This window comes from Camponotus floridanus, unplaced genomic scaffold (genome assembly GCF_003227725.1).
Source record: "Camponotus floridanus strain SB8 unplaced genomic scaffold, Cflo_v7.5 scaffold18, whole genome shotgun sequence".
Classification (NCBI taxonomy): domain Eukaryota; kingdom Metazoa; phylum Arthropoda; class Insecta; order Hymenoptera; family Formicidae; genus Camponotus; species Camponotus floridanus.
Genome location: NW_020229303.1, coordinates 3,270,528 through 3,295,818, shown reverse-complemented (window position 1 = coordinate 3,295,818; position 25,291 = coordinate 3,270,528). Strand labels below are relative to the sequence as shown.

The 25,291-nt window shown below is 34.4% G+C and overlaps 2 protein-coding genes across 4 annotated transcripts in view; one reads left to right on the top strand and one right to left on the bottom strand.

Moving 5' to 3' along the window:
* Positions 1 to 25,291, bottom strand: part of LOC105250960 (centromere protein I) — a 156,209-nt gene that overhangs the window by 79,312 nt on the left and 51,606 nt on the right. The window contains exon 2 of the mRNA XM_025407534.1: positions 14,352 to 14,395. Within this exon, the coding sequence (XP_025263319.1) occupies positions 14,352 to 14,395 (44 nt within the window). The remainder of the gene's footprint in view (positions 1 to 14,351; positions 14,396 to 25,291) is intronic.
* Positions 1 to 25,291, top strand: part of LOC105250924 (serotriflin) — a 76,771-nt gene that overhangs the window by 37,195 nt on the left and 14,285 nt on the right. For all 3 annotated transcript variants that reach the window (XM_011257318.3, XM_011257314.3, XM_025407535.1), the window contains exon 2: positions 24,499 to 24,596. In XM_011257318.3, coding sequence (XP_011255620.1) covers positions 24,515 to 24,596 — 82 coding nt within the window. In that variant the 5' untranslated portion in view covers positions 24,499 to 24,514. The remainder of the gene's footprint in view (positions 1 to 24,498; positions 24,597 to 25,291) is intronic.

Sequence of the window (25,291 nt, the reverse complement as noted above, 5' to 3'; positions counted from 1 at the left end):
TTCTCTAATCTCGTCAAATCCGAGGGATATTTCAAGTAATGCACATTTTCCGCGCCAGAACTCATCCCGCTAAGCCGGAATCGATTTTTCGTATTTAATGGGAAGATATAGATTTACCAGAGCAGCTCGTAATTTTCTAGTATCTAATATCTTGACGAGTTGAATTTCCTTCGAAAATCGATATACAGCTCGAATATATACAAATGAACAAACAGACGCGAATCTAAATCAATATATCGTCCCTCCCCCCTTCGCTCTTATTGCAACTTGCTTTACTACGCGAGACTACACGTGTTTCTTGTGTACACACGTACACAAACACAACGCCCGTATTTGTGTGCGCAAGCACGTGAAGTGTAGCGCAGGAACTGTCTGAGGCTTAATTAGAAACATTAATATGGATAAACTGGAAACCTCTTCGCCATCGAGAATCCCCCCTCCCCCCGCCATCCCGAAGAATTTGCATGTTGGCCGTCCGCCGACGAACGAAGACACCCCTTCCGTCGTATCTCCGCCGCGTTGCTTTCCTTCCTTTTCAACAAGGCTTGGATTTAATTTAAAACCCCGTAGATTACATTGCTGGAACCTGGCAGTATTGGACCTTCATATTGGCTCAATGAAGAAAATAAGTATTGCGTCTAGTAATTATGAAAAGTAAATTCTCAAACTTAATTTGGTAGAAATATCGATACACAGAAAAAAAATGTCAAATCAAAACTTATATACTTAACGCGTTCATTGTTTTGTATATACGCAACAATCTATAATCTATAATCTTCTTAGAGGAATTTAATAATTTTAAATTTCAACAATATTATAGTCTTATTTCAATATTGTAATTGTCATCTCAGGAATATATAACTATTTAATTCTACTTTAAAGAATACGATTATTTAATTCCACTTTAAAAAAATTATGTTATAAATTGTATAATTTTAATTCTACTTTAAATTATATTTTTTTAATTATTTAATTCTACTTTAAGAAAATTATAATCTTTGATTTAAAAATGTTGTTTTTTATCTTGTTTCTTTTCCATTCAAGAAAATTAAACCTTAAATCATAAGAATATATTTTTCTCGATTGAACTGTATAAAATGGCTTCATTCAAGTAAGCAATTATTTAAATAATTAAATTTTTTTAATTAACGCAATATAATCTCATTTCAAGATTTCCATCTTAAAACTAAATATATTTTCAAAAGAAGAATGTCCATTTCTTCTGTGTAGCTTGCCAAGAAAAGCGCGCCCATTTCTTGGAAAATTTTTATGTCTACAAAATTATATATATAATACATATTATATTAATATATATTATATTAATATATATATATATATATATATATATATATATATATATGATAAATATAATATAGAATTATACGTAGAATCTGCCGATGTTTGTATGATGACACAACAAACTGTAACGATGTCGCATATTTTTATCTCGTCGATCTCGAAAGCGCGATGCAGCTGAGAAGGGTTTAATGGAAATCCGGGGATGATCGTCAATTCGTGCAACGAGCGTAAATTCGTCTGAAACGCCTGCTCGCGAGATCTATACAGAATCGGCTCGTCGAAACGCAAGCAAGACAAGGCACGATGTATTCGAGTCGACGTCTAATTGATCCTCGGGGAAACTAGGAGAATCGTCGCATCTGCGCCGCGTCCGCGCGAGCAATTAACCGGGTCGGTGATGCTCGTAAATACGCGCAAATGGACCGTCGTACAATACGTCAAACGCAAAACTGTCACGCGATCCAGCCGCGGACGATCCCGTCCCATCAATACCCAATCGATTCACCCGTTCGACGAAGCGACGAAATCCGCTTATCCGAGAGTTCACCATCGTTGGTAATAATCGCCGACGATATATGGTTCCACCCCCGCCGGATGTAACTACGCCGCTATCTTCCCGAGATTTATGATGTGCGAGACGTTTATGATGCCCCGGGACTGATGGAAGCTCTCGGGGATAATTTGTAGTCGCGGATACGGGTGGAAACTGTTATACGTGTCTTTCGTCTACGGACTTTCTTCGATCATTCAATTTCATATTCAATATTTATCTCCTAAAGAGATATTCAGAATTTTTTAATTACTAACGATCAGACGTATATAAAATTTTTCGGAGCTTCAGAACTGTAAGAATCAGAGTCTTATTGTACGTCGTATTTCAATTTCAAGAGATCCATTTGCTCTAATAAAATATTTCGTCAAGTTTTAATTACTAAAATAATTAATATTTGCACGATTCCTTCCAATAACTCCAAATAATTAATCTTGGATATCAAGAAACAGTATTAAAAAAAAAAATAAATGATGTTCCACCGACTTTTTATCGAGGAAAAATATTACATTTTCTTGACGTGATTATTTTGGCAAGATGCCCATCCCATGAAAGATTTATCCCATGGAATAAATGTTCTCGCTTAATCTACACCGAAGTATCAAACGTGGATATAAAAATTTATAGATGCTCGCAAAGAGAAAAAGATAACCTTATGAATCCAGAATAATTTCGCGTTCTATCGTGTCAGTTTTATTTAGAGAGCTTTTAAAAATATTCCAATATTTTCGATCGACAAGTACATTTTCTTGTAACATAACGAAAAAAATACAACGAAAGACAGAGGGAAAGAGATTTAAAGAGCTCGTTTTCTCTCTATGTATCGAGTGATCCAGAACGATAACGATCCAGACGAGAGATAACAATTCGACAGGATTTTACGGATCCGCTTAATGATTGGCTGCACTTATCTGACCTGATTTTTCAAGTCGAAAGTATACTCGAGGCAATCGTATTCTTCGATAGCAGGAGACGGTGCTCGAGCGTCCCTGCAATCGTGGCAATCAATCAGATTACTCTCTTTTCGTCTGCCAATTGTAAATCTTGACGGTTTCCGCAATTCTAAAAAATAGCTACTTACAAATCACTTACGTAAGTAAGCTATTAATTGTATCAAATTTCTCGCCTCTCCTTCTCCATTTTTTCAATTATATTTCTAACTCTTTTAAATATTTATATAGATCCTTAAACATTGATATATTGACGGCTGTCTAAATATGTGAAGAATATAATTAATTTAATTTTAAACTTGCATCGCGTGGTATTTCTTATTTCCTATTCAATATTGATGTTAATTTCAGCATTTTATGCAATTATCGATATGATTTGTTATTGGCGCGTCACTTTTTTTTATTTTTAACGGATAAAGTTACCCAGAAAGCGAAGCGCATCGTTTCCTATAGAAGAAAGTTATAAATTTTCGCAGAAAAAAAAGGTTTAACGAGAACGTGACTTGAAGTATCGATTTTCCCAGAAATATCTCCTTCGCTAATTATTCAAATTTTTCGATATTTAGATGAACAGCACAGATGTTTTAAACATCACGTCTCTAAGTTTTAACACAGTCTACAGCTGCTGTGACACGGTGAGATTTAACGAGCTTCGGAGTAAATTCCAGCCATACCCCCTAAGAATTTCGCGTCTCCCTTTCCGATAAGACAAACACGACGAAATAAGTCGTATTGGAGCGCGTTGTGTTTCCGGGGGCGAAATCAGAGAAAAGGATCTCTCGCGAACTGTCACACAATCGTGGCAATCAATCGCGTTCCCCCTTCTCGCCTGTCTCTTTGTGCAATCAGGGCGCGCTTCATGCCCGGCTTACTTGGATACCGTTTCTTCCGCCAACGTGTCCTCGCGATCTCGCGACGGTGTCAGTCTCAGGATTTCCCGATCTAGGCTGGCTGGACCAGCGTCGCGAACGAGACGTGCCAAAATTGCGAATCGGCGATGGATACTTCGATTCGAAAATCCATCGCGATCCGAGAGAAAAAGGGAGAGAGAGAGACAGAGGAAAGTTTCATCATGAAAAGATGGTCATCCGATCAAAACTAATCTACTTTTCCCGCTTTCGCGGGATAGAAAATTATCTCTAGGATTTTGCTTGTCAGAAGAGAATCGAGACGCTTTATTTTTTAGAGGAATTTGCACGCGTCATTTTCAAGAGAAAAGTCCTCGGATTTTTCGACTTTACATACACTGAGAAAAAAATTATAGTAATGGTAACAAAAAAAAATAAAATTAGTAAAAGTTATTACTAAAAGTTGAAACTTTATTGAAACATTGGGGCTTTCCGAAGAAATTATTTATCTTACGTTAACAAAAAAATTTTTGTTTTGTTTCAGTAACAAAATATTCTATTTTTTACTTTCAAAATCTTTATTCATCATACAAAACAGTTGTGTATTATTAAGTGTATTATTAAATAAATTCAACGAATTAAAATCAGCGTGGAAACCAAAGGTTTAATTGGTCGCATACCAACAATTAGTTTTTGCATCAGTAACAAAATTTTGTTTGCTGATACAAAACATTTCTCTCAGTGTACAAAGTTCTTTGTGATATATAAATAAAAATTTTTATAATCTCTTTCTCTCCTCTCTTCGACCTTTGTGATAAAAATTCAGCTTGCATAAAATCAATTTGTAATATTTCTTTCGATTAATTGGGCGAACAGATTTTATTTCATAAAATTTCCTTTTAATAAACAAGATATCTGGAAATTTTTTAATTTTAAAAAATTATGAAAATCACGAAACTTTTTATTTAAAAAACTAAATCGACTAAAGAATACATATTAATCAAAAATACTTTTCAAAAATCAGAAAATAACTATAAACTTCCAAAAGAGACGAAACAAATTCGCTACAGTAATCTACTTGATGCAGCTTGCATTCGCTTCCTCATTGTGTTCTAGTGCTTCTTCTTCCCGGCTCTTGTGTTTATACGTATTCGGATAACCGCAAACAGCGGCGTTAATTTACCAAATTCCGGCTAGACAATGGGCAGCTCGTTTAGGATCATGCGGGAAGAACAATAGCATTTAGTCGACGATGAGGCTGGAAGCAGCTTGTCTGTTAACCCCTTAGTTATACATTACATATACTATATGTGTATACATAAGCTCTGAACATACTCTAACTGCATGTTTATGGGAACCTCATGGATTATATTTGAATCTGTTAAATATTTTTTTTATCTATATTATTAATTAATATATTGTATTTTATCTATTTTATCTATTTTATTTTATCTATACTTTAATTGTCTATATTTTATCTATATATGTTAATTAATTAAATACTTTCCCATATATTAGAAGAAAGGTTGAATAAATTAAATAATATATGTATGTGTATTATCTTTGTTCAATTGTTTAATTTGATTTTAATAGCTTGTGTTACGCACAACATTCAGATCAATAAGAAAATCAATAATATTAATAATAATATTAATAAATAATATTAATAACATAATTCTCTCTATATTTTATTAGACATATTAATCAACATTACTCTTTCTTTATTACACATTTTTTATATATATCTGGTACGTTATACGTCAAAATGATAAAAAAGAGAGTGCGATAAGAAAGAGAAATCTGCACAGCTTTTTGATTTCCACGTCGCGTTTTTAAATACCTAACTGCCATTTTTTTTTCGATGTAGATGATAAAAAAAGTCGCTTTAAACGCTCTCGCGTGAAAATCATTTTTACCGCGACCACCCTTTATCCGACCAAAAGCCATAAACGGCAGTAATGTGTATAATGCGACATTTTAAATGTGTGTCGCGAGCCGCGTGCTGCATCTCGTAATCTCGTTGTTGGCCGCATTCAAAACTCCGGGGGCATTTCCGTTCGTTTCAGCTCGCGCTGAAATGCACTTTTGATAAGAGTTCAAAGCCCGCCCTCGCCTTCTTCATCGCGTTCCCCAACCGCCTGAAAGGCAGACGTCGTTGATCCAAGCAAGTCCCAGTTCGCTCGTGCAGATTGAATGGAGAGCCGACCGGGGTGTTATCATTCGGGATGATTGCGAGAATTTACTTCGAATGCACGACTTTTCGATGCGTTTTGATCCTCTTTATAAGCGCTATATCTTGTCCATAAATTGCAATGTAATTTAGAATTAGAATGAGGAATGGTGCGAATGTAACTTATCCATATAAAGAAAATGGAACGGTGAGGATATTCCATGATTCATCGAAAAGTCGACGAGAAGGAAATCTCTGATATTCGCGGATTTGAATAAATTTCTCAACTTTTGCTTCTTTTGTGCTTCTGGAATTCGCGAAAGTATTGATTCGCGGTAGACTAAGAGCTCGCGAGATCAAGGAAGCGTGGAATTAAGAATTCTTAAAACACAGCACATTCGCGTGCTGCGTTGAGAATTTATGAAAGGAAGGATCCAAGAGCCAAGGATCCGTGGAATGAAGGCACCGCGAAACCAAAGATTTATGGACGAACCGTTTTGCGCTTTACGCAGCTGCATTTTTCTCGTTTCGCGCGAATGTGATTTACTCGACGGTCCTGCGAGGAGTCATTAGCCGGGCAACGAAGGGCGGAATCGTCCACGCGGAATAAAATGGGGAAAACAAAAGCTAGGCTCGTTCTTTCTCTTACCTTAGGAAAATGCGCATTCCGCCCCAGAAACTTCATAAACAGCGCGCGAGATTTAATTATATCGCTGATCAGATTGTCGAAGACAACAATTAATTCTCCGACCGGCAGCACGTCACTTTTTGTTTACGTGATTCTCCTCTTAAAAAACCTTTATTAGAAAAATATTCGTATTTATAACGCGATTCTACAAATGATCACGAACGATCAAGCAAATACATTAATAAAAGGAATTATTTACTTATAAAAAATTGCTTTATATACAAAATTTTAGAAAAAAATTATTTAAGAGAAAAGCAAGAAATAATTAATAATTAACATTTTTTTACATTCAATATTTGTTCGATTGTTTTAGCTTCAGATCCAGTTTTGTATTTGCTGTCGTCTCGCAAAATTACGCGCATATCCAATTGTTATATATGCACTGTGATTACAATATGTTAAAATTTTATAAATTTGTAATATTTAATGGATAATGTAATATTTAATGGATAATTTACTGTTATTATAAAAATATTTATAGTTATTTATAACAAATATTTTTCATAATTTTATATAATTTCAATCTCCATATTTTACATATCATATAAAATAGAGGCTAAATAAAGAAAGATCCAATAAATACACATTGTGTTAATATAAATAAAAGTTTACTAAGTAAATGTGAATGAATGTTCACATACGCGCTAAATCGTCTTTTTCTAATCTACACCTACTCCGATCTCATTTTCACTTTATGGCCCATTTTATTTCTTTCCCTTCAATTTCTTCGTCACTCTCGCCAAGAGAAACGACGGGAGATATTATTAAAATTTTCTCACCATCGATGGAATTTCAATAACGACTGTCAAAGCAGCCGTCACATCGACCAGGGGGAACATTAATTCCGTTGACGACGGAAAAGTTGTGCGCGTGCTGAATTGCAGTAATCCGTGAACTATTCGCGTCACGAGAAATCACGTCGTCGCTCTCGCGTCGTCTGAAACGTGCCTTAACATCTTTCCTCCGAGCCTTTCGTTTGCAGCGTCTCTAAATGTTATCGCAAATGGAAGATATAGACGAGTGGTAAAAAGCAGCAGATAGCGGAGATAGAAAAACATGAAACGAGGCACGATCGAAGCGTTATCACGTAGACAAGCACTAGTGAATGTACAGTTCGCGATGTTTTACTAACCGTAACATATTATATAAACAACGTATTTTAGGTACACATCTTTTTTTTTTCAGTGCAATAAAACTAGGGAAATGAGGGAGATGGATGGCGATTTTTCGCGTAATTGTATAACTTAAGAGGAAAATAAATATTTCGTATCGCTCGCGGGGATTAAAGAGGGAAGCGAGGATGGGGACAAGCTTGGCGCGGTACGCGGTGGTGCGAATGCAAATTATCATTTCAATGCAAATGCTAGGCCGATATTATTATAATGAGCTTCCCGAGCGACAACGTCGGGCGCCTTTGCTCGCGCTCGAAAACTCGCCGGGCAAATAATAATGGAAATAAAGCTTGCTCTCCGGACGGAGTAATAACTTTCAGTTTCCGGGAGATATCCGAGAGGCGAATGTCGTTGGAAAAAAAATGGAAAGTCCTGTTGCATTTAAAGCGAAATACGAACGGCATGTTTCTTGTTTCGACGGGATCGTTTCCCGATCTGTTTCGATCCGAAGGTATCGGGGTAGCAGTTTTGTTTTAATCGCAAATTTGCGCGCTTTGATGGCTTTAATTAAGAAAAAGATTCGATAGAGAGGATTGAGTTTATAACAGAAAAGTCTGCGCGTTCGTTTAGCTTCTTTTTGTTATCGGCGAGTTGTGTAATTACTAATCGGGATAAATTAAAAACAGAGCGAGAAATCGAGAAGCTTGCAAAAGTGACGAATTCGCGCTTTTTTCTTTTTTATCCCTCTTCCCTTTCGTCATGTCCACTTTTACGACGTCAGATATCGATTACTCGAAATTCTTTCTGCGTATTGCGAGACAAATGCATTTAATTACGGAAGAATGTGCGTGAGAGAGAATGCAACGAATAGTATACACTCTTTCGAAATTATGAAACATTCTGAAATTTTTTCTCTCTCTCTTTTTATTTGTCACGTTGAATACGTTCCTTAGAGAATTACACTCCCTGCTAACTTTCTGCATTATATATGGGATTAATAAATTCATTCTCATATTATGTCGTTCCAGTAAATTTTCGAAAAAACGATAATGAAACCGAGTACATCGATGCGCGTCGCAATTTCGCACCTTCGTATACATATAAATCTTAAGCAAATGAAAAATATTTCGCGAACTATGAAGCGAAATAGGACAGAGAAATAAAAGCAGCTCAGTAACTAGTAACTGTAGCGCAAAAATGGCTAACTCGTGTACACACACGATAGTGCAGTCCCTTTGTGCCCGTTCCCAAGCAACCCTTGGGCGTTACTACCATTTTGCAAATAAATCAGAATCTATAGTCCAGCTATGCATTTGTGCGACAAACTGGCGAACCGTGGCGCTTTTCCCTAGTGCACCTCTATCACATGGTGCTCCGATCCTTTAGTACGCCTTATTGCGATCCATGTTTATGATTAATAAAATATGCGATTTGCATCTTTCATTAATTCCGCATTAAATAAAGAGATTCGCAACAAGAGTGACGAAGCAATTATGATACATAAAGAATTTTAAGGCTTGTTGATTTTCTTATTTCTTTCTTATATATAATAGAAACTAGAAAAAAATAGTATAACAAATTAGAAACTACACAGTAAAACATTGTGCGTCCATGCGTTAAATTTTTTTTGTGTTACCGCGTTTTGATTATTACTTTAATGTAAAATTAACATACAACTTATATGTTATTATTTTTATAACGTTTTCATGTGTTACATTTATGTCAACTTCATAAATTAACATTTTGTATATGCCTCTTAAAAATGGAATATTATTTTGAATATTTTTAACATCATTCTAAACAATCAACATGTCTCAAGTCAGTTTAACATTCTAAGAAAGGTTAAAGTACATCTTCAAATAATCTTGAACTTTGATATATAAAAAATCAAATTTACTAAAAATTAAATGTTTCTATTACAAACAAGTTAAGTTATTATAAAATAATTACTATTATATGTTAATGTCTTACAATAATTCTTATGAGTTATTGTAACTATTTTTTCATGTAACTTTTAATTAATTTATATGTTATTTTTACATTATACTTAAAGTCACGATAACAAAAATAAATGTAAAGTATTGTGTCAATTATTTAACATTTTTAGTTTGCCATTAATTAACATATTAAAATGATGGAGATATGCATGCGTTTATTTTAGGAAATTTTAAATAATAAATTAAAACTTCGTAAATTTTTGTTTATCTTGTGTATCATAATTTTGCGCGACAATATCACATGGACATTTTATATTAATAAAACTGGAAGGAGAGAAGAGGCCTTTTGTAACCGTAACATTATACAAAAACAGACGAAAAATATGGCTGGGATAAAAACAGATTGTAATTCAACCATATGAAACTTTCGCGAATGACAAAGGTTTTCCGACTGGAAGGATCCCGACCTGAAAGAAGATTTTCCCGGTACAAGACCATCTATTCCAACATTCAGCGCAGATGCGGCGCTGCTAAAATACGTATATCAGACCGTACAGAAACTTTCGCGCATCTCCGCGAAACTCGAGATGACTTTCACCGATGATGAAAAACTCAAATCTGGCGAGAGAGTTTTTCGCCCAAAATTGACTGTTCGAATATTTAATGTGATCGCGGTACGTTTAAAATTCAAGCTGAACCGAACTTTCTGTGTGTGAAGGAGAACTCATTAGAGGTAACTTTTATGCGTTGTAAAAAATTCAAGTTTGGAAAACTGTTTAGTTTAAAATGTCTATAGACCATTCTAATAATTGATGCGCGAGCGCACTCAACGAGAATTTCAATCGTCAAAAAACCTTTCCGCATGATGAAAAATTCGCTAGGTAATTATTTTTCGTTTGTATAAAATTAAAATTCCCATTCCTCCTTTCGAAACTTAGGGCATATGAAAATAGATTTATTAGACAATTTTTTTCAATATTTCTTTTTCGATAGAAAAAAATCGACATGAAATAAGAAAATCATAAAAGATATATATTTAGTTCGAACAGCAGTTCTTGATATTTTATGTACAAGTTGACCGGACTAAAATCCAATTTGGAAAATGGATCGATTTGGAGGGAAAACATTTTCCACGCCATGATGAAACACCATCGAGTAACTATTTTTCGTTAGAAAAAAATCCCGAAAATGAAAAAGAGTGTAAAATTGACGCCCGTGAGCGGAGTGTACGTTGAAAGGAGAAACTCGCTGAGTAACTTTCGCTGTAAAAAAGTTGGAGATATATTTATACGGCCAAAGACAAACCAACTGCGCGTTGTACGGTTTCTAGGATAAATTTGCGATTCGCGTTACACGGTCCATAAATCACAAATGGCCGCGCGGATGGGAGGTAGCGTGAGCTTTCGAAACGCGAAATGCGTTCACGGGATTGTAAGTCTCTAACGCCAAACCCGCTTTCGATCGGGGAAGGGTAATACATCGCAGTTTTAATCTCTCGGGTACAATACGCCTGCAGTGCGATACACGCGGCCCGCAATATTGACGAATAAATACCAGAATAAACGAGGCTCCCGCACCCGAAGCTCGAATAAAGGGCGAAATTGGAAAATTCGACGCTGCGGCCGCTTCGTGAAGAAAATCGCGGGATATCGTTCGGTCGCACGCGATCGCACGAGGATATTCGTCGGGGATTTTTTTTTAAATTTATATCTCACACCCTCGTGCCATGCAAGACGTTTCGAAAATCACGTATTTTCTGTAGACTACTGACAGATATGGATTCCAATATCGAAAAATCGAGATTAATCTGACGCAGTCGGTGCTTCTGTTGGGTGCGATTCTGAATTTTATTTATTTGACGGAAGAATCGGAAATGAATGCTATCACGGATCGCCGTTCACAGACAATCATATTTAAATTTTCTCTCTTGATTATCATCTCGTTGGAGTTACTGGACATTCCCGAAGCTTCCCGGAAGTCGAACTAATTCGATGCTGTCGTTGCGAACGATCCCGATAAATCGCACATGGACTCGAGTTTTACGAAAACGACTCGAGGTGAATTTATTCGGCCGCTCCTGGCGACAGTATCGATTGCGAAACTTTAGAAACTACTTAAAACTTTCTTTACCATTTTTCCTCTCTGTTCGAAATCTTCTTCTTCTCGCGATTCGACTCATTTACAGTTGCAAAGGCCGTTTCTTTACGAAATACCGGACCGACTTGCATTACATGCCTGAAATTCAAGCTTGTTCGATGCTTTTAGATGACATTATTTTTACGAGAGTACTTCGTGTCTATATATTGTTGCTTTTCCTTCATCGACTTTCCGCATTTTTTATCCATGAGTATCGTTAAAAAATTGAAGTAACTCGTATAAAATTATTTATTTAATCAACATTACTAAGGAAGAACGATAAACTGTACGGATCTTTATAAGTGACTTGAAAAATCTAAAATTCTCTTCAGATTCAAGAATGAAAGATGGATTTGATATCAACTATTCAAGATATCTTTAAAATTCTAGTATACCGCGAATAAATATCTAATAATTAATAAAGAAACCGATCTTCTCTCTTTCTTTTCTCTCTTCCTCTTTCTCTCTCTTTCTGCTTTTTTCTCTGTCTCTTGCTCTATTTAAATGTAATATACTTTATTAATAAAAAGATGAGAAATTCTGATTATTCTGATTATTCTGATAATTCGTTTTCTATTTTATTAAACAGAGGAAAAGGAAAAGAATTATCTAGAGGAAGAAAAAAGGGAATCCTATATAATGTCGACAGTAGAATGTCGGACTCATGTCCAAATATCATTATATTAGGTTGATGAATATTATTACAATACACTCTGTGACCAAGAACTGTGAAAAGTTCAGTGCAAAAATGAGATAATTTCATGATATATAAGGATAAATTTAAATATGAATACCGTTGCGAGAGAGAGAGAGAGAGAGGGGGGGGGGGAAGAGAATGTACTTTACAAATTATGGATTGACCCCATTCTCTTTCACTAAATCTTTTCTTTATGTACGGTTATAGTACCGTAGAGATAGAGGATTTGAATGGTCAATGAGTCGTGAATTATATCATATCAAAGTTTAAGATGTTAAAATTAAAGGAAAAGAAAAAGGTGGATCGGAATTTTTGACAGTTTATCCGTACGTAATAAATAATTAAATAAATAATTAATTCGTTTTCTTAATGTTAAAATTAGTTCGACGAAGACGGTGGACTTTGATAATTCATCAATATTTAAAGAACAAATATTTATAGTTTTATAAATTTAAAAATCGTGAAGTAATCGTACTATTCAGACGATCTCTACAATTCGAAAAAATTTCCTTCGTCACAACAATAAGTATCTTGCCACATACGGATTAATGAAGGGCACATACAGAGATTTACCGATTATTTAGATATGATACGTAATAAAAAAATATATAGTTTATATACAATATGATATCCACATTTTCATTTTATCAAAGTTTGCATGCAACTATTATATATATATATATATATATATATATATATATATATATAATATTCTCTACACGTTATCTCTCCACAAAATAACATATGAGAATTTTTAAAATCTGCTTCTCTCATTTCAATTATATTCAATTTTATATTCATTTTACTTTGTAATATGCGATTCTAAAATATTAAATATTTTTTACTTTATTCAACCTTTATTTATATGTAAAATTTGAAATTAAATATAACTGTTAGATATAACTATTAAATATATCAGTCATTGTTTTATATCGTATTATAATTTATTTTAATAATGTTTGTATATAAAAAAGCTCACGATATTTCTATACGCTACATGATGAATATATAATAATTAAAATTCAATACAGCAATCACATTATTTTGATAGCAAAGAGGAGGAACCAGAATAACTTTAGATTAATTTCTTCTTATAATTAGTTCTTTTTTAAAATCCGACGCAAATGCTCCAGTTCCCTTTCTTATCGTTTCTCTCATGCAAAGAAAAAAAAAAGAAACGAAAAAATGTGGTCAACCTAAGATCCTAGATTGCGAACTCGGAGATTCCAGAACCTGAGAACGCGGAATCACCGCGGGAATCTAAGAAACTTTTGGATCTACATGCAAAATGCAAAAATTCTGGAATCCCCGATACCCATCTTATGTTAGACGACACCCAAGACGGTATCTAGCAAGTCACGACAATCAGCATATCGGACGGAAATTCAATTCTATACGAACGCTCCTCGAGTTATCCAATTATATGGACGGATTGTTGACTTCTTTTCCCGCTCGTTTCCTTCACGATTTCTTCCCTGTTAAACTCACGAATTGTCGAGAACGGGTGTCGATAAAGCGCCGATGTCGGTTGCAGGGGTAGAAAGGGGGAGACAAGAGGCTACAGCCCCGGGTATCCGGAAGTACGAACTATTTGGCAAACACGAATTCTAAGTTGAATGGCAAATTGTGCCGATACAATGTCTTGCGCACGAGGCTGCGGTTTGCGAGAAACGATAATTTCTCACTGAGAAATGTGATTTTACAGACGCGTTTGGGGAGGAGGGGATCACTATTCGTTCTCTTACACACAAGTATCTTTTATATAAATTGTGATATAATGTTCGTAAAAATTTGTTTACTTCGAGATTAAAATACGATAATTCTTCATTGAAACGTGATTTTACAAGCGCGCTTTCCTCTCTGAACCATAAATCTTTTTCTCTTATATATGTATATAAAAGTGATGTAATGTCCGCAAAAATCTGTTTACCTCAAGATGAAAATATAAAATTGTAAAGACTCACCGATACGATGCGCAGGGCAGTAGTTGTAGTAATCTGATATGGATCTGTAAAATACAAATATATTTAAATTATGAAGCAGTGTCATGAATAATTAATATATTGCAAAATAATTATTACACTCTATTAAATTTTTGTTTCGTCCTTTAAATAAATATTTAATATTTAATATTTAATATGAAGATTTTGCTTGAAAATCTTGAAAAGAAAAACTTTTATTGTAAATTTTTATAAAATGTGAGAGAACAGAATAATATGCGATGCGGAAAAATTTTAATACAATGTTAAGTATTTTATATAGACACATGTACATGTGTGTATTTATATAAAAATCATTTTAAACATATTTTTAAAATATTATGAAATAAAAAAAAGATTAATACATTTGTTTACGTAATTAAATTATATATATTACCGTAAGATAAAATAAATTATTCCTTTTCAGAGAGATATGAGTAAATATTTTCACAACTACATAAATAAATTAAATAATTTGTTGATCTTACAGTTGCTATGTCCGTCGCTTGGTGCCTTCTTTTTCTTATGTTGTTCACATACACACGATATTTATTCGCGATAAAAAATACATTAAATTAATACGATAATATTTTGCTCGCATTTTCAATATTGATGGCACATAACGGATATTATTCTTTATACATAATTACGATTTTATGTTCGAAAACTGCGCGACGACACTTCATTCTTGCTGACAATAAGTCCACACTAACACTGAAATACATCACAAGAAGTATCGAAAGGTGCCAAACGCACAATCATTATAATTATTATAATTAAAAATTATCGATAAAAATATGTTTATGCAAAAAACAAAACAAGGTTGAGAATATTTTCTGGCAAATGTCGCTTTTAGGCCTCGAAATAGATAACATTATTTATAAGTTTTAGCTAAAATGATAAAATAATCTCTGTATATTGGACATTTATTTTGAACGGATGTATTGTGCGATATATTTTTTTTGATAAATATAATATTGTTGTAATATTGTATATTGTTATATTTGCTACGTTAATAGCGGAAATCAATTGTACAATCGCGAATTATAATAATTATAATAAATTATTACGCTTGACAAATATCTTGTACTTCTCATGACCACGTCTGAAATGATACTGAAATCATACACAGTATCTCGCTACTGTTTTGCCCGAGTCGTACCGCGCGAATGGCAAAGTGACTTTGTGTATTTACAAAAGCGCGTTCTCTATACAAGCGTCAAATACCGTGTGATATTTAATTCGTCATCGCTATAAGATATTTAAGAAGTGCGAAATATTCTGTTTCTTGAAAATTTAAAGTTGAATAAACATTAATAATATATCATGTGATTTTTCGTTATCTTACCTACATGTTTTGATTGGCAATTTAGGTATTATTTCGTGCTTTTAATTCGAAAATGATGAGCAAACTGTATTTGAACCACGAGGAAATTTGTTGTACGTAACAAAGCGTCATATACATATATGATATATCTTATAAAATCTTGCATATCATACAAATACAGATAGAAACAAGAATTTCCCTTTCCATCGATCTTTTTCCTTTTTCTCTTCTCGATATTTCTCGTTATAATAAAACATAATTACTACGCATTTGACATATGTATCATCAAATATGTAAACAAGGATGTGTCGTTATATTTTACAATCGTTATTATATAAAATTTATTTTAATATTTATTTTAATATCGATTGTGTATATAAAAATTCCGCGCTATTAATGATCTGTTGAAGTCCGTACTTTATACGATCAAAATTAATTGTATGAAACGGAAAAGCAATAATATATTCTTGGATATCACATTTTATAACTAACATAAATTCCATATGCAGAGATGACTCCTGTTAAAAAAAATGGGTTCCATGCTTAAAAATGATCAACGAAAGAGATAAATTTATGTGTTTCGTGATTTAATACGATATTATCTCATTTCTAATTTATCGAAATTTCGATACAATACATGTTTCGGAAATATGCTCGATTCTCTCTCTCTCTCTCTCTCTCTCTCTCTCTCTCTCTCTCTCTCTCTCTCTCTCTCTCTGTCTCTTTCCTGATCACAGTTTAGAGACGAGCGATATCTCGGTCCATTTGCCGCGTTGCTGCGGTGAGCCTGGGGGATTCGAGATTGTATGTGAGGCTTATGGGGCATCCATTCAACACTGTTTCTGCGCGTGTATGGGCAACGAAACACCATTTAAGCGCTCGTGTATCGTCAGCCGGTGCGGAAATTTCTCCCATGTTTCTAACTCTCGTTCATTCGCGCCCGTTATTTTGAATTAATGTATATCAAATTTATTATCTAAATGACTTTTTATGGAAAATTACCGGAAAATTAGTTCAGTATCATTTTTTCACATCTTCTTGAGAAAAAGAGAGAGAAAATTTTCAACATTAAATATCTTATTATTAATCAATTCTTACGTTGAAATTTTTTGAAAGTTACTAGTCGCCATTAAATCAGTAATTTTACCATTAACATATCGATATTCCTTGCAAAATATATTGCTTCTCATTGTCTCTTTTTTCGCTTTTATACAAAAGTTATTTATACTACAATGTTTTTTTCTTTTATTTGAAAAAATTTATTAAAACCAAATGAAAAGAAACCAGCGGAAATTACTGTTGGCACTATTCCCGTATTTCTCGATAACACTTTTCTGAAAATCATGGGGGTATCCAAAGCGCGAAAATTGCAGCTATAAAGGACAAGTTGCACGGCGGACGGTTGCAATCATGAGGCAGATTGTTCTTCTTTAGCGTCGCCACCGATCGTTTCGATTTGATCTTCCGTTGAGACGGCGAGAATCTTTCGCGCTGTAGAAAAGATTGCGAAAATCTACCGGAATCGCTCTGTCGAACGACTGGGAAGCTAGCGATGGTCGCCGATGGCCGCTTCTTCTTGCCGTCGTCCGTCAATTGGAAAAACGCCGTCGCTAAACTTTTTCCGATCGTGCTCGGGCACGAGTAAAATATCGGATAAATGCGCCCGCGCTAGTGCCCATTAATTCGATGGAAAGTACGCGGGAGATGGTCGCAGATGGAAAAGCCGGTTCCGCGACTTATTCTCCCTCGCCCTAGGAAGTTCGCGTACATATTTATTGGCGCATCCTTATCTCGACACCAAGTGGAAGCAAAAGATAAAAAAAGGAGCAAAGCTCGCAAAAATTGCTATGTTCTCTCCATCTGCGTATTTTATTTTCTCTCAGATAAGCTGCTACTTCGTGCAGATGCGTATTTTCGAAAGATTATCTGTCGACCGACAATTTTAACGTATCGTTAAATTACATTTAAAAATGTAAAAAAAAAACTTTATTGAGACACGTATGATTTTGTCTATTTTTTTCTAATTCGAAATTATCGAAGTCTAGATGGATATCATTGTAGACAAAAATAATCGTCGTTTGAACGTCATCGTTTTCTCCTGGATGTTGAGCCGTTACAATTTGAACAGCCGGTTGACATTGATATTGACAGCCAAACGAGCATCTAGTCGGGATGCATATACATGAGCCGGTCAACGGGAAATATCTGCTCCCGTATCCGCTTTATGTAACGGGAAAACGTTGCGCCTGAGTGCATTGTGTCGCGTCGAACTCGTGCAAAAATCATCACGCGTTACACGTACAGTATACGTCGCATCGCATTAAAAGAGAAATGGAACGTTGCGAATGCATCCGTCCGTTAAAATGAAAGAATCATTATGTATCACGGGTTGCGTCCGCTTAAATTCTATTTATTTTGATTTTTGGAAATAAATCTGCGACTGTTGTACGCGGAAAATACCGCGACAACTGGTAAAATGAAATTATTAAAGCACGAGCTGAAGTGGCATGTATTTTCATATGCGACGCCATTTTTCTTAGGAAACGGGAGAAAGAAATTATTTTGTTTAAAATAATATTTATACTTTGGAAAAGAGTGTGATTTTTCTCTCTTATCTTTCATACAAGTTCAATTTGTCGATTTATATTATATTTCTCCAAAGTATCTGATATCTATTTGGTAATTTATTTATCTTTTTGGTTCATTTATTTTTCGCTCCATTTTCCTTTTCTTTCTCGTTCTCCGTATTGTTATAATTAAGTTATAACTATACTGTTATAACTAACTTGATAATTTATAAAGTTTGATAATGTAATATCGCGTCTAAAATAAAGTACGTCTAAAGTAAATTAGAAACTTGATCGCGGTGCTTTTATGATTGATGCATTACAAACAACTACTAACACTATCGACTTACGTTCGATTTGTTCTGTACGCCTTCTATTTTCATTACCTTGTGTATTTTATTTCCCTGCCTTTGTGCAGGCCATTTCGTGGCCAACATTTTCGCGTCCGGAATTAGCTTCCATATTGGTCCTCGTGGTGTCTATTGGTAATCGATCGAGTGCTCAGCCAACCACCATGAATATGCACGAGAGAGTACTTCTAGAAAACGTTTCAAGCCAACACACTGCCGTCGAATGTGCGCCACTACCTAGCTGTTTGATCATCGTGTTCCGCGGCACAATGGAAATTTGCAATTTACTTCGCTGGTTTCGAGTCGGAAATCCGAGTTGGAAAATACGCGAATATAATGCTATGTGAAATACTATGTACAGTATCCAATAAAGGACACGATCAGTAGTGGAATTATACTCTTTCAAAGAGTTCTAAATCGAATTTCTCTTTTTAAAGGATCTTAATTCACAAGAAATATATCGAATAGTGAACTCGTTATAGAAATGATGGAAATTGTGATAGAAGAAAAGTAAGAGACAATGAGCGTCAACAGCGATTGTCAACAAAATTAAAATACTCTGTGTAAATATATTTTAGTAAATTTTAAATAATTATATCATAAATATATTTTAATAAATTTGAGATAATTATATCACGTGCATTTTTTTATACGTGTGATGTTTTTAATTTTACATTATATTATAATTTTCGTAACATTTTTCTAATTTATAAAATTGCACTTTTCTCTTTTTTCCACGTTACACAATATTTCCTAAGCAGGGATAATACATTTGCAATAAATCATTTTTATTCGAACGAAAAAAATAATATCCGCGAAATCGTTTCGCAATTTTGATATTCACTATCGGAATAATATTTCAATATACGTTATACGATACTTCGTAATCGGACGCCCTTTGCAGCTTTGCTGCCTCAAATCATGGGTCGTATTGCGTATGCAATTTCATGTTTTTTGTTTTTAAAAAAAAATATAATCCGTATTTGTAACGTCAAATGATTCTCGATTTATGCTTCTGTTCGTTAGGAACGACGATGATGTGGCGACGATATGTTCGAAGTTTAACGCACAAAAGCTCGAGTGTACCCATTAGCGAGATACTCCGGGATTCAGTTGAATGCGAGAACCACGCTTAATGGCGGGGAATGCGAAACTATCGATAAAGTTTCCCGTTTCTGACCGCAGCGGAGAGTCAAAGAGGATCGTTTTCGGACTTCTAATTCGTAATTCGACTTTCGTGTCGCGATGACAGAAAAGCAAATAGTATAACTGTATATCAATATTTCAACAATATTCTAAGGTATAGATGTATCATAATTATTTTAGCAAACATTTAAAAAAGCAATATTAAAAAAAAAATGAGCAAAAGATATTACATAAAATTCGATAAACATACGATGAAAGACTGAACAATTCTTTTTTGATTAATTTTCTTTCTTTTCATATGATAAAAAAAAACATTTTCTTTGTTTTAAAATTAATTTTTGCAATTGTAATAAAATATGTATGTAGCCTTTTATCGAGCGCTCAAATTTCCAATTATATTAATTAATTTAATCGTTCATATTCGAAAACGCGCGAATTGATTTTACATATTTACGTTAATGAATAAAATAAATGTATAAATAATTTAATATGAATAATTGGCGATATATTATCATCAATCACGATTGTATCATGATTGCATTACGTTTCAAAATATTTGCGATTGCGAAACAACTTATCCACATTTATTAACAAACGCGCTCGTTAATAGATCGGCTCTATCTGAAGAGTAGAATCGTATCGTTTCGTACGAAAAAGTTAGATCACCTCCCGGCCACGGCTAGTTACTTCACGATTACGATTTTAATTATAAACCGGATGTTAATCCCATAGGGTGAGCGTTGTTATCCGGACTTGATTCGAGCGGAATTAAGTGAAAATATTTATGAGCAATTTACACGCGGCCGATATTGCGCGTTGCATGTTTCACGTCGCGACAAGGCGCGTCGTCATGTCACCATACTTCGTCCGACTTTGTCGCAAAATTAAATGCGGTTGCCTCCTGTCGGGCTTATCCCGGTCGGAAATTTCCTCTGAATTATTGACGAACTGCCGCTTTTGACTCTTACTGAAAGGCAGCGACAGCGACCTTTATTCCCCGACTAACATGTGGCGTAATAATGAATCCCGTAATAACCGACTCCGTCCGGCAATCGTCTTCGTCACTCTGCTGGTCTCATCAACTTTTCATTATCGTTTCATTATCTATTATCGCGAAAATTATACTCGAATAACTATCAGAAAAATTAATCCTGAAATCCTAATCGTAAAATCCTAATCGTAAAATCTTCGATATTTTAATACATGAAAATCGATTTCTCGTGCATATTATGGCGTTTTCTGCGTTTCGAACTCGATGATAAATTTACACAAGTCGTGACAGAAACAATAAAGAATGAAAGAATTAAAAAAAAATAATAGCGTAGATTGCATGGCTAAATTAATAAATTGAGAAAAAAGCGAATTTCTGACGAATGATTTCAGTAGAAATAGCGACTGCGGTCGGACATGGCTGACCTTTTCTGACTTCTACTACTAACTTCCACTAGCGCTGCACATGAAAGCACATTCGCATTAGAATAAACTATATCTATCCGCATCACGATGTTTCAAACGCGATAAATGTGAAATACAAATGACGGTTCTCCGCCCTTTTAACCCTCAGGCGAGCCATAAATGTCGCTTTAGCAAAGGGACAATTATGCTTTGTATGTCGTACATGATTTCTGAAATAATATATATGCATAAAACACTTACATATACGCATTTATATATAGTGAGTAAAATTGAAAAGATAAATACAGTGAAATTTATCAAATATTTAGTAAAATTATTTGGAAATAAATTTTTTATAAAAACTTTTTTAGAGTTAAATTTATCATTTAATATTTGATATATAAAATTTGATTTATTTATATAATGACATTTTTATGAGTGCGTAACAATGCCATTGCGAGCAAGTTTACAAAATTTGTGATAAATGGAAAATAATACAATTTTAATTGTTACATCTACGTAATGCATTTATTTCTTACAATACTTTTTCATTTCAATATTATTTAATTCGCACTTTCACGTGTAAAATACATTTGTAGCTAGTATAAAAGAACAATAAATTATGTATATTATATGAATATAAAAAATATATTATATATATTTGATAAAATTTATAACTGTATATAATTGTTTGATAAATTTCTTTTCATTTGTATTTCTCTCTATAGAAAACAAATCTTATACAATAGTATTATTAAAAGCGGAACTAAAAAGTTTCTGAAATAATAGTAAAACTTGTTCAAAATATACGAGAAAACAGAAAAGAATGAATTGTGACCTGAAAGAATTGTGAGAAGAACATGGGAGATAAAATAATATAAAATTATTTCAAACTCTAAAGGAAACAATAATCAAAATTATTGCAAGCCATTGCAGTAAGCGTTTCCGACAGATTTCCACATTGAGAGAAACTCATCGCATTCGCGTTGTTTCGTTGTTTCTCAAATATGTGCAACCAGCCAATGTCCGACGGAATTGCAAACGGTTATTACAAGTCGGGCATCTGCACGCCATATGCTTAGCATGTCGTGGTGAACAGTAACAGCCTGTGCCAAATTCCGAATGTTTGGTCAGCTCGCATTAGTGTTTCTCGAGGTCCCCGGAGAAGCTGCTAGTCGATAGTACTTTACGAGAATTTCGAGTAAGATATTAATACATTGGGGATGTTTTGCCGAGTCAGCTGATTCGGCTGAATTTTATATTCGGGACGATCGTAATCAAAAAACATGTTTTCTCTCTCTCCCGGTCTCTTTCACGTGTATTTTTGTATATTTTCTATGTAATGAATTTAGAGATGTTCAGACGAGATGTTATTTTTTGATATAATTTAAACACTTTATCAAACGAAGAGTATTTTTAATATTAAATTATATAAATTAAACATATATAATAATAATAACAATGATATTGTGCGTATAAAGTATATAAATTAAAATTTATAAATGATTTGATATTTGCATTCGTTATAATTTTAATGTACTCGTGTTTTCAAATCGTCAAATTGGACGAGCGATTTTACACTTTTTCGTCCCAATTTTGTCCAATTTTAAGGTTGAGCGATCAAAATCTAATCAAGGCGAGAAACATGCCGAGAGGCATCCATATGTATCGTCTATCTTAAACCGTTTTGCATGTGCTTCGTTTGAAAAAGGCGAGGGAGCGATGAAGAAAAAGAAGAATCGGAATATCTTTTACTCGGAAAATAGTGAATGTTTTAAGAGGGAAAATAAAAAGTAGCAGACATACATAAGAAAAAGCGCGCACGATTCTGTAGAAACAAAATGTGTCTTTGACGTTCAAGCTTGGTCGAACCTTTTTGCATATCTTTGATACTCTGGAGTATCTTCGAAGTTCTCGCGGCGAATAGAAAAATGAAAAAGATGACTTTCGGTCTTATATAAAGAGGCTGGAAAAAATGCGACTTGGCTCTAAGCAGATGCTTTCCTGCAATTTTCACGAATAGAACATGCATTATAGATCAAATCGGAGATTAATATATTGATATTATTATTTCAGTGAGTTGGAATATTTCACGTTGGAATGAAAGTTTATGAATATTTTATTCGACGATGAAAAATACGATGATTGAACGGATTATATTTTTCGCAATTCTAGCAAGTCAGGAATTGAAATTTATAAATATACGAACTACAATAGTGGTGCTGAAATAAATAAATAATTAGAGGAAAAAATGGAGAGTAGAAGCTGTTGCGTGTCTGATGTTTTCCGGTGATGTTTAATAACGCAACTTCAACCCTCTGCCGAATGTTTAACAACGTGTTTCCGGAAATTCCAAACAATCGTCGTTCGACCACGAAGGCAATCAAATTTTTCAACTAGGAAATTTTTCGATTAAATCGAGATTCGCGTGAACAGGGCGCGGAAACGGGATATTATTGCGGGCATTTTATTGTTGGCCGGCCAACCGATTTGCGGGAAAATCGACGGATTTCACTCGCTCTGTTGCACATGGATGTAAATAAACACGGTTCCGACCGTAATCTGTCTTCGTACGTGCCATTTGCCTTTGACGTTCCACCGCCGCGAAGGGCGCTGTGCTATTGATGATAGCGGCGGTGGTGTTGTTCGGAGTTGATAGCGGCCGAGGGAAGGGGCGAGAGGGAAGAGGGGTTGATAACGGCGCGTCCTCCCTCCTCCCATCGTGGACACATAGTTTCGCGAACGAGAAATAATGAAATTTGCCACTGACGAGACGAATGGTGATTAATGAGCCGCGCACACAAGTGTGGAAGTCCCGACGAAGAGCTGCGGGTGTGTACATCGTACATTGCACGGAAAAGTACCAAACTAACAACGAAGCTGCAGGATGGAAAAGATCAATCGAGATACAATCGTACATCGTGGATGAAAGACAATATACGGATTCCGCTTATGGCATTTTCGATCAATTTGAGATCGATTTTTCTCCATTGAAACAATCAAACAGAGCTCGTTCCATTTGTTATTTTAAATGTTTTTATTTTCAACATCGAAAATGTTTCGATGATTAAAAAAAATGTTACGTTGAATTATTTAAGTGATGTTCACTTGAATAAAGCCAATGTATAATGAATGTTATTTATGAAGAGTTGTTATTTTTTTTCGATGATTAATTCATATAATTTTAATCACTTTTAACGCGAAAAGATACTTTCTCGTAAATCTTTTCCTTTTTTTAATATGCATTCAACGCAATCTCTATAACCGTGCTGTTTTTCAGCTCTTTGTATTGTTAACAATGCAACAGGAACTTGGAATATTGAAGGAGGCTCCATTTCATGTTTCAGCTTACAGGCGAAAATAATGAAGTGGCTCTGGATAATCGTCTTGGTAGGTCTGGCCTTGCCGGCTGCCGTTCCACGAAAAATCCACAGAAGCAAGCCCAGTGAGTATACATTTTTTAATAAACGTAAAGCCTTATATAAGCGAGAATATCGCAGGAAAATATTATTTTTAAAAATCGTTCGATTATATTTTCGAATAGCCATGTCTCGTATCTTTCAAAGAATTATTCCCTCTTTGCTGATAAATTTGATTGTTACTTTTTAAATTTTATATGTGAGGAAAGGAAATTCGCGAAACTTCATATACGAGTTGAAGAATGTATCGTATAATTATTCGAATATTCGATGAAAGCGCATTTTTTTAGTTAGCATTATTCTATCGTGGACATTCTCGATTCGAAAAATTTTCGCAGGAAAGTAAATTATGGAATTCGTGTCATGATTGAAAAAGATTGCTTGTTTCTCCCCTCGGATAAGCCGATTCCGAGAGAGAAGTATTGCTGTCGGAAACAATCACACGGAACTCGCGTTTCCGGAATCGCAAACGATAGTTTCACGATAAATCGCCTTTTAGTAACCTGGCTAATGGAAGCGAGGAAAAAAGCTACATTTTTATTTTTTTAAACGTATGTAAAAATAATTACACATGCATCATCGTCGAAAAGGTAACTGAAAAGCTATCGTTTAATTATTCGAAGTAGTAGCTCGAAATGTTATTTTTTTTATATCATAGACGCTCGAATAATTTCCGAAGCAAAAGCTTCTCTCTCTCCGACACGGCAAATAAATGGAAAAT